The sequence below is a fragment of the Meriones unguiculatus genome, chromosome 15, assembly GCF_030254825.1.
Source record: "Meriones unguiculatus strain TT.TT164.6M chromosome 15, Bangor_MerUng_6.1, whole genome shotgun sequence".
Classification (NCBI taxonomy): Eukaryota; Metazoa; Chordata; class Mammalia; order Rodentia; family Muridae; genus Meriones; species Meriones unguiculatus.
The window spans coordinates 77,574,082-77,584,566 of NC_083362.1; the positions used below are offsets into that span (position 1 = coordinate 77,574,082).

General features: G+C 47.4%; 1 protein-coding gene across 1 annotated transcript; it reads left to right on the forward strand.

Annotated features, from left to right (window-relative positions):
- The first annotated feature begins 2,354 nt into the window (after positions 1-2,354).
- Positions 2,355-3,326, forward strand: LOC110545754 (olfactory receptor 9S13-like). The gene has a single exon (XM_060367882.1). The coding sequence runs from the start codon at positions 2,355-2,357 to the stop codon at positions 3,324-3,326; it is 972 nt and encodes a 323-aa protein (XP_060223865.1).
- Positions 3,327-10,485: the final 7,159 nt, after the last annotated feature.

Genomic DNA, 10,485 nt, shown 5'->3' on the forward strand with positions numbered 1-10,485 from the left:
AAGAAACAGAAAGGGGATGGCAGTCAACTACCCAGGCTTCTAATGACACAGAGGGTTTTGGGTTTGCAGAATAGGCAGCCTGTGGGTCTAGTTGCCACAGAGAATGAAATGGTCATCCTAAGCTGGTGAGGGATCCCTACATCATTCTTTCCATGCTAACATGGTGAATTGGAGAAAGAAACATGGGAATGGGCTGAGGCTAGGGGACCACATCGCCTCATAGGAGTGACTGCTCTAATGAGGGACACTAGACACAGTGGTCCTGGGTTGTCTCTACTGCAATTCTGGTGGTCCCTTCAAGGTTTGCAGAGGACTGCAGCCTTCCTACCAACCCATAGAGAGTGGTGCCAATGAAGCAGAGATTAGCCACAGCCAGCCTTCTACTTCTGGTGCCCAGGGAGTTAGAGTCTCAGTTGCCAGCGGCCAGCACCTTCTTAATTGGCCACTGGAGGCCAAGAGCCCCAGCGCTATGAGGTGCAGAGCATCCTCTACAGCAGAGTGACCCCAATGGCAGGCACCTCCACACAATGCCCTGCTGGAGATGACAGAAGAGGACCCCGAACCTGCCACAGCCAGGCTCGTACAAGAACCCAGGTGCCCACCTTTGCTATTAGTCACTTCACCACATGGCTGACCTGATGAGGGTCAAGAGACAACTGATGTCTGCCTCCCATCGCAGACCAGGCTCATCAGCGTGCAGCACCGGGAGCATGTGTGTTAGCTGTGTGACCTTGGGGTAGACCTGACTCTTACCTGAAAGGTAGGTTCACAGTGTCACCTGTATGGAGAAGGTGACCATCCATGTGGATGGAGAGAAGAAAGGTGGGGTACACAGTGTGAGCTAGGGATTAAACCAACACCCTATCCTGATCATCTCTGATTTGGCACAGGTTCGGGAATGCAGTTCGCGGGCCTTATTAAGCTCCAACTAATTATGCAGGCAGGTGGGCTGAAACTCTGCATCTAGCCAGGGCACAGGCCACCGTGATGGTGCTTGCTCAAGGCCGAGGAGGAAGCATGGGCTTTCCCTTCATGTGCAATATCTGGCAGCTCTCCCCCAGCAGAGCGGGGCTCTCAGCCCACGCCTCCTTCTCCTTGCACATATGTCCTTAGAGGACATTTTCCTTGGCAACCTGGGAAGATTCAGCTGTCCTTGTTCCATTCACACATCACACATATCACCCTGAGAACCTCTATGGTCACTACTGTGCCTGCTGCCTGGAGTGTCAAGAACGTGAGCACAAAGCCATTCCATGCACACCTGTGAGCTCACAGTAAGAAAAACCGGCTGTGTCCTTCAACCACCACCTCACTCCTGTGTGAGGGAGAACTGTGCAGGAGAGTAGAGGGCGAAGAAGATGAGCTCACCCTGACCAGAGGCGTCCTCCACCTTCCAGGTTGAGAGCAGACAACCTTATCTCTCCATCCTGGACACTCAGTACAGCACTTCCCTGCATTGATTAATCGGCCAAAAGCATAGGCATCAAAGCCAGCCACTTAGAGGACACCCCTAATCTAGCAATGCTATCTATGATCTCTGTGAATAAGAGGAAGTGACTGTGAATGGCCAGGTTTTCAGTGGCAAAAAACAAGACTCTATAAGCCCCTAAGGATGAGGTGGAGCCGGGAGTAGACTTGGCAGTGACGTTCTGTGGGATACACTGAGCATGCCCCAATGTCTGGAACCCAGTTCTGCTGTTTCTCAGGACATGGCCTCACTGGCCTTAACTACAGTCCCCAACACGTAGTCATTAGCTGGAGCCCCACATGTCCACCAGCAAGCAGAGGATCTGTACATTGAGCAATACTGTGAACAAGACCTGGCTGTTGAGCATCCTGCAGGGTATACAGAGGCAGAGCCACAACGCAGAGAGGGCCATTTCCTACTCTTGACTAAAAGAGTCCTGGAGGCAGGATCACCCAGTTTGGGGAGGGCAGGAGGTCCTCATGAACATTTTGAATCAATGACGCCTGAATGGTGCTGGTGGGCTCGGTAGGCAGCTGTGCCAATGCAGCTGCTCCGGAGTGTCTCTGTGACGTGGTAAGACCAGTGACTAAGTGGCAGGAGTGAAAGGCTGGCTCTACTAAGCTCTGGAGGTCTCTGTGTTCTCAGAGCACTGTACAGCCTCCCGGCGAGAAAGGACTCAGTATTTTCCCGAGAAATAAGTAAACCAGAGAAAATGTCTCCCTTTCAGGCCACTCAAGATCATCTGGTAAATCACAGCAGCTAGCAGACTTAGACAGTGGGCAGCATGTCGAGATTGGGTTCTGGAAGCCTGTGGCACATCTGACTGCACTGGTGAGATCTGATCCCTCTCTCTGCGTCCAGCCAACTCTCAGCATCTGTCCCACTCATGGCCACAGCAACCTACCAAAACGGAAGCCTCTCAGCAGCGTCCTTGCAGGGGTTTGTTCTGGTGGGGTTTGGGGGAGGTGCACAGGCACAGGCCCTGCTCTTTGCTGTCTTCCTGGCCATGTATGTGGTGTCTGTCCTGGGAAACCTCACCATGATTGTGCTCATCACCAGAGATGCCCGCCTACACTCGCCCATGTATTTCTTCCTCAAGAACCTGTCCTTTGTCGACCTCTGCTACTCCTCTGTCATTGCCCCTAATGCCCTGGCCAACTTCCTCTCCTCCTCCAAAGTCATCAGCTTTGAGGCTTGTGCCACTCAGTTCTTCTTTTTCTCCCTTCTTGGCACCACTGAAGGCTTCCTGTTGGCAGTAATGGCCTATGATCGCTTCATGGCCATCTGCAGTCCTTTGAGGTATCCTGTGACCATGTGCCCCATGGTGTGTGCCCAACTGGCTCTAGGTACCTACTGTGGAGGCTGCCTGAACTCCATTGTGCAGACCAGTCTCACGTTCCAGTTGCCCTTCTGCAGCTCCAACCGTATTGACCACTTCTACTGTGACGTGCTCCCATTGCTCAGGCTTGCCTGTTCAGACACAACTCTCAATGAGCTTGTAATGTTCGGTATCTGTGGGCTCATCATTGTGTCTACTACTCTTGTTGTCCTTATTTCCTATGGCTACATCATAGTGACCATTCTAAGGATGCGCTCTCGTTCAGGACGACACAAGCTCTTCTCCACCTGTGGTTCACACATGACAGCTGTGTCTTTGTTCTATGGAACTGTATTTGTCATGTATGCACAGCCAGGAGCTGTGGCATCCATGGAGCAGGGCAAAGTGGTCTCTGTCTTCTACACCCTGGTCATCCCCATGCTCAACCCCCTCATCTACAGTCTGCGCAACAAGGATGTGAAGGATGCCCTAAAGAGACTGGGGCAGAGACACAGCCTTGTGAGGGATGGTAGCCAGTGAGGGTCTTAAGTTTAGGGGAAGATTGCCAATGAAGGATTGAGAAATCTCTCCCTTTCATCCATTCTACAATGACTCTTGAGGGCTCCTTACAGACTGGGCACTAAGCAGGCAGCCTAAGGCTGCTCTGTTGAGAGGTGGAGCGAGGTCCAAGTGACTTTCCACTGTGAGGCAGTGAACATAATTGACATTTGCTGGAACTGGAATTGTTTTGTTTTTCTATGAAAGGAAATGGATATTTGAAAATAATGTAAAAAACTGAAAGAACTGTTCATATCAAGTGTCTCTTTGTGATCACACCCCGATGCATATCTTGGTGAATCGTGCAAGCTTGCAACGAGAGCCTCCTGCTGCCCTTTCATGTCTTTCAGCTTTCTCCATCACTGAGATGATGTGTGTCTAAAATAACTGCAATTTTGGAGAGTGTCTCAACAGTTAAGAGTGCTTGGTGTCACTGCAGAGGACCTGAGGTCAGGGCCCAGGACTCAAGCCAGGAGGCGCAAAATGGCCCATAACTCCATCTGTAGTGATGGGCTATGAGTGCTTCATGGCCATCTGCAGCCCTCTGAGGTACCTGTGACCATGTGCCCCATGGCATATACCCGTCTGGTTCTAGGTACCTACTGTGTGGGCTGCCTGAAGTCCATTGTGCAGGCCAGGCTCACGTTCCAGCTGCCCTTCTGCAGCTCCAACCGTATTGACCAGTTTGGTAATAGTGATGTGGACGGATGATGTCCGATTAAACAGGAAATACCATATCCATGGGAATAAAGGTCAGCATCCAACTTACTTTATAAACACATTCAATCACGGTGGACCAGATGTCACTTCAACTCCACACCCACTTTTTGCCTCCAGAGGCACCTGCACACCCTTACTCATCCATGCTAACAGACAAACACAACACGCGCAAGTAGAAATTTTATAAGCTGCATAAAGCAACTCTCAGCATATTGCCAAGTGTTCCTCACAATGAGCTCCATGGCTCTGGGGAAACACATCTAACATGGAGTCCTTCTCTCACACAGATGCATGGTATGAATTTAATGTGGCAGTGAATACATATACATATAACATATGTCTCTATGCATTTGTTGAGATCACGTCATTGAAAGTCACACTCCTGGAGTTCACTACACTCTGTGCCTGGGGAAAAGACATACAATCCTGCCATGTAATCCGTACAACACCAGGCATTCTGCCCAAGTCCAACAGTTGGTCAGATCTGAGCACAGTTCCCTTTCCCTTCTGAGAGCAGTCTCTACGCCTCAGACGTCTGCAAGCAGGCAGCCTCCACAGTAGGTTCCCAGAGCACGAGCTCTTTCTGTTTGTTCTTGATCTGTTGCTCAACATCATCTTTACAAAATTAAGTGTTTGCTGTGTGCACTGAAGGTTGCATGGTGGGTGTGGCTGTATGTTACCACAACTCTAGGACAACACACACTCTTCTCGCGGGAACATGGCTTGGTTTGTAGTTACTGTCTGCCAGGGTAGTGCTTCCATGGCCTTGGACTTCTCCTGTGTGAGTGGATTTCTGTGCATGCAATTGCTTGATGCTGGGGAATGCAAACACTAACCCTCTGTAGGAGCCACTACTTTAATCTGCTTGCAGGTTCCATAACTCAGTTTGTACACCCCATCGCCTGACACATGGAAACTTCCCTTCGGGAATCTAGGGGACACTTGATTGTCTTGCTTGCAGCTCCACTGCTCATGAGTTTTTACCATGTCCACTTCACACATGTGGATGTAGGTTCTTGTTGATTGGTTGGTTTTTCCAATATCACCTCCACTTTGGGCTTTGCTTCATCCCATGTCTTTTTTTTTTTTTTTTTTTTCCTCAACAGAGGTTCTTAGACGGTTTTGAGTTCAGCCACCTGTCTCTTTATGGTTAAAGCACTCTGTCATGTCCGGAGAACCGTGGCTTACTCTGATCACATCCAGCCTCCCTCTCTCTGGGATTGAGATAATGCCCACCATGAATGCCAATACATCTCTAAACTTCTTTTGTAATTACTCACTCACAGAACGTTGTTTTTCACATTTGGCCTGATACCGACTTCTGTTTTTCTCTCTGCACACAGCGGCTGGCCTCCTAGAGGGCAAAGTGTGGCTTTCGGCAGCAGCTCTGCAGTGCCCCTTCCTCCAGACTCCAGTGTTGACGCTTGAACGTGCTGCTCAGGTCTACCAGCCCACTGAGCTTCTTCTACCCCAGTGCCCACGTGTGTGCTGCCCTGACTCCATTCTGTCCGCCGAGCATTCTGCCCTTCCTGAATCCATTCTGTGATATAGTGGTAACATATATTAATGCAATAAAACATTGTAAATAAAAACTAAAACCCAGAAGAGGTAAGTTCATTTTCCGAAAATTATCAGTAATAAGTAAGCAACATGAAGAGTAAAGTGTCTACTTTTCTAGATGACTTAAAAGACTGGAAAAACTGAGTAATACTGATGTAGATAAATGATGACTAAGTAAACAGATCAACATGTGCACGGGTAAATAAAGGTCGGAATCAAGTTAATTTACAAACTCAATCATATTTGACCAGATGTTATTAAAAAGCTGAATAAATTAATCTACAACATGATGGACTACATCAAATATAATCCCACGAACTTCTGAAAATAAGAACAAGGAGGAGAAACGCATCCTGCAAAAATCAGAACGTGTTGAGAAAGTATATTATATGGCAGCATTTTTGTACGTCCATAGGAATATTAGAAAGTGCTCTCAAATGGCTAGGGACAAAACCCTTTGAGATACTACTGCAAATCGTCAGCCAGGAGAAACAATTCTTAGTGACTAGCATTGTTTAAATAAACTCTTCAAAATGAGTCAGGGTGTGAGGAAACAATTCAAATCCTGCATGGGTATGTAAAACATTCCATCATTTTGAGGAAAACCTGGTCAGATAAGTGGAGGAAAAAGGGAAATTTGGCATGATGTAGTTGCTCACGGAAACAGTCAACCTAATATATGTGTATGTGTTTGCGTATCCATATGGATATGGACATTTATGCAAGAAAAACCCATGTGCCCTCATGGAACGTGTAATAGGCAGGCAAGACTCACAGCAAAACGAGAAGGAAATGGAAATTGAAGCCAGAAGGGGAAATCTAAATAGTACCACCTGCATCCCTGTAGCTGGCCCTCACCACCGTCACTGAAGATGCTTGCAAAATGCCTTCCCTGAGGCCTTCCAAGGTGCAATTCATGTCTCTTCACTGCTGTATTGTTTATCATTGAAAATAGAAAGGCATCAAAGCAAACTTCTGCCCTTCATCAGGTGAGTCTTCCGATGAGAGGAAGCCTGTCTGTGTGGTACAGAAAGCAGCAGAAGGTAAAGAACTTCGGGGACTTTGTGGTGATCATGTTCTGCAATTAGACATGGAGCTACAGTTGCAGCAGCCATGAAGGACAGTAGGGAGCTGGCATTGCTCCCCTGGCCAGGTGGGAGCAGACTGCTTCTCTCCTACTGAGTCAGCCTCCTCAGGAACCCACAACACCGAGTACAGAAGGTTACTCCTCCACTGATCCAGAAGGCCGATATCGCAAATCATGCTATTGGTACGCTGTGAAGCCCCTGAAATGTTCAGGGAAAAATTCCTCCTTGTCCTCTCCTAGCTCACAGTACCTCCCCACTGATCTGTGGTGTTATTTGTCATGGGGCCTCCGTACCCCATCTCTGCACTCTCTTTACATGCCTTTCTTCCTCCTTTAAATTTCTCACATCCCCACCTCTTCACACAGGGCAGCAGTCATTGAATTATGGCCTCCCCACACTCTTGCTGCTTCCTGCTGTAACATAGCTGCAAAGATCTCATCTCCAGGAGGGCACCTTCTGTTCCCAGGGAGCCATGGCCTTTAGGACACTCCGTGAGTGCAGTTGTGCTCATGCAAAGGAATTATGTTCGTAGTTGCTGAGTGCAGAGCTCTATAAAGTCATTAAGACAGAGCCTTTCATTCGTTACTCAACTCTAACAGGAAGGACTATTTCTGTTTGTCTACTCAGTTACTGAGAGAACTGTCGTGGATTTTAAATTAAGATTTATAGATGAGCATTTCCTCTTAAGTCATATGACTCTGCTTTACCTTTTCTGACTCTTTCATGTTGCGTGTGAATGTGTGTTGTATGCATTCATGCCTACATACGTATGCACACTTCCATTTTCCACATTGTTTCGGTGAAAAGGGTTCTTTTGCATCAGCTGGACCTCATTCATTTGTCTACGAAGGCTGGCCAGTAATCTCCGAGTGTCCCCATCTCTGTCCCCCAGCACTGGGCTCACAGCTGTGCACAGCCATGTCCACTCTTATGTAGGTGCTGAGGTAAGGATCTAAACCAAGTCCTCAGGCTTTTGCAGCATGCAGTGTTACCCAATGAGCGTCCTCAAACCATCTTCACATATTTTAAGTCCTTGTTTATATTCAAATTAAAATTTCAATGCCAGATGTTGAAGCAAATATATCCATATGAAATAACTATATCAACTTTTATCATAAAAATCTACCTAGATATTTATGTCATTGCTATTCCTCTGTAAATATGTTCAAAATATAGCCCATTAGGGCCTTTTCTTCCTATTATCTATAGTCTGTAACAAGTCTTCCTTTTAAAACTTTGATTATGGATTGTATCTTGGTTTTATAAATACCGATTTCAATAGGTACATTTTATTTCTTGTATGTTGACCCGAGGGGAATTGTAATGGTCAAAGATGGACGTTTTATGGTAAAGAAGGACCATAAAATCAATACACTGACATATATAAGTTGATATTTGAATATATCATTGGAAGACACTGATCTCCAGATTGGTCCTAATAAACCAATAGAGATCATTTTTCTTGCCTTCCTTCTGAGATGTAATACTGAAAATGTGAGTAAATTCATCACAGCCATGTAGAAAGCAACATTGGATTTTTAAATAATAGCAACACCCATAGAAGTTCTACGTATGCAAAGACATAATGTATGAATCTAATTATTTTGTAAAATCAGTGCAAGAGGGAAATGAAACAGTGCTCATAAAAGACTCATGCAGTCACTAAAAAGAAAGATGACACCATAGAACTCTTGAAGGGAAAAGCCAGGCCTCCCACAATGAGGCTGTTCAATGGCAGCCACAGTAGGGGTTCATACAACCAGATCCTAGCTGAGCATTCAGAACTGACTGATGACTAACTAAAGACAGTCAGGACACAGGAACTTAATGCACAACACCATGGGATGAGGCCATGGAGCCCAGATTATAAGAGGTTCTACTTAATGAAAGGTCTAGTTAACTAAAGACATTAACCTCAGAAATACACCAATCAAAGAGAGCCGTCTCTCTGGTGATTCCAGAGATAGGTGAAGCACACTTGATTTCCACATGCTGCTATTGGGCATTTGAACATTGACAGAGAGTTGATGATATGAGGGAATTCTATTTCTACAGGTGTAATAGCTCTACAGAGGCCCCTTGAAAAGACTCAATGCTTTAGATGCCAGATGAAATGTGCATAGGGGGTTTTGTAATATATATTGGTCAGTTCTGTGCTATGAAAATACCTCAAAGAAACAACTAATGCAAGGAAATAGTTCCTTTGGTGTATGGTATCAGTCCATGGTCTTGTCTCTGTTATTATTGCTCCATGATGACTAGAACATCATGGTGGCAGGCAAGAGTGGAGAAACAAACTTCTTAATTTCATGAAGACCAGGAAAAAGCTGGGAAGGGAGGGCAGATAAAATACACTATTCAGGAGGAGGGGCAAGATGGCGGAGCCGGGAGGACTCTCATTCTGGGCAGCAGCACAGCAGGATCAGCACAGTGACCAGCAATCAGAACTCTCGGCCATAAAACACAGTCATTGTGTTTCCCAGGTGAGAGGATACCCCACGGTGGGGGATTCAATCAGCTTTTAACTCACCCGGCTAAACCGCAGAAGAGATCCCGGTTCCACCAGACGCTTGGCTGCTGGCCACCAGCCCCAGCCCCAGCCCAGAGCCACAAGCCAGTGTCTCTGGTCACGGTCCCAGACTGAACCATGTGCACCACACTATCAGAGACTGGAATTTTCAGTCGAGAGATAACCCCAGGGTACAGGAAACGATTGGGACCGGCCTTAGGTCACCCAGACATCCCCTGGAAAAGACTCCTCGGGCGGGTTCCACGGGCACCCCAGGAGCCAGCCCTGAGCCAGAGCCGGGAACCCAGGTTCCGGCACAGAGCCCTGCCTGCCTGCGCGCCTGATTCGCCGCTGGACATAGAAACGGCGGGTCTGATCTCAGAGCACTCAGCTCACCTCCAACCTGAAAAGGTCCCCGGAAAATTACCCAGCTTAGGGAGCCACTCAGGTTCCCAAAAGCCGCAAAGGCAGACACAGGCAGTTTCTGCGCACCAGACAGCTGGCAGAGACTGAGCCGCCATCACACAGCTGTGCTCCAGGCACAGGCAATTTCTGCGGCCAGCCAGCTGGCGGACACTGAGCAGTGTGCACCAGAGCAAAAAAAGACACTAGGAGTCCGTGTCTCCAGAGAATCCACGGGGAAGGAAGGAAACTGTACTGATCTAAATCACCCAATCCTTCCCTAGAAAAAGTCTAGCAGTCTAGTGGGGCCGAGGCGCCAGCACTCAGCTGTGCTCCAGACACAAGCACAAACAGTTGAGGCGCGCCTGATGTCCAACTGGGTCACAGTAGCTGATCATTAAATTTGCAACAAGAAACCCAGAAACAGGGCAGCTGCCCTCAGGACTTCCCTGGGTGAGAGGAGAACCCTCTCGACTAACAAAGACCACAGTTACCACTCAGGTCTATATCCCTGAGGTGAGAAACTCCTGAAAAAACACCAGCCATCCAGGGACTATACCCAAAAAGCTGAGAAGACATCCTTCAGGAAAAACCAGCTTTCTGCAAAGGGGATTCTCTCCACCACAGGATCCCCAGGAACCACCAGAAAATAACCCCAAACACCTAAGATAACACAATGGGTAGAGGCCAGCGTAAAAGCTCAAGCAACAAAAGACAGAGCAATATGGCATCTCCAGAACCCAGTTACCCAGGGGCAAGTAGCCCTGGACACCCCACCATAACTGAAATCCAAGAAGATGACCTAACAAGTATGCTCATGAAGATGATAACAGAGGAAACAAATAAGATTCGTAAAGACATA

Excerpts from the sequence above, each read along its gene's own strand:
- LOC110545754 (XM_060367882.1), top strand. The coding sequence starts at position 2,355 with ATGGCCACAGCAACCTACCAAAACGGAAGCCTCTCAGCAGCGTCCTTG.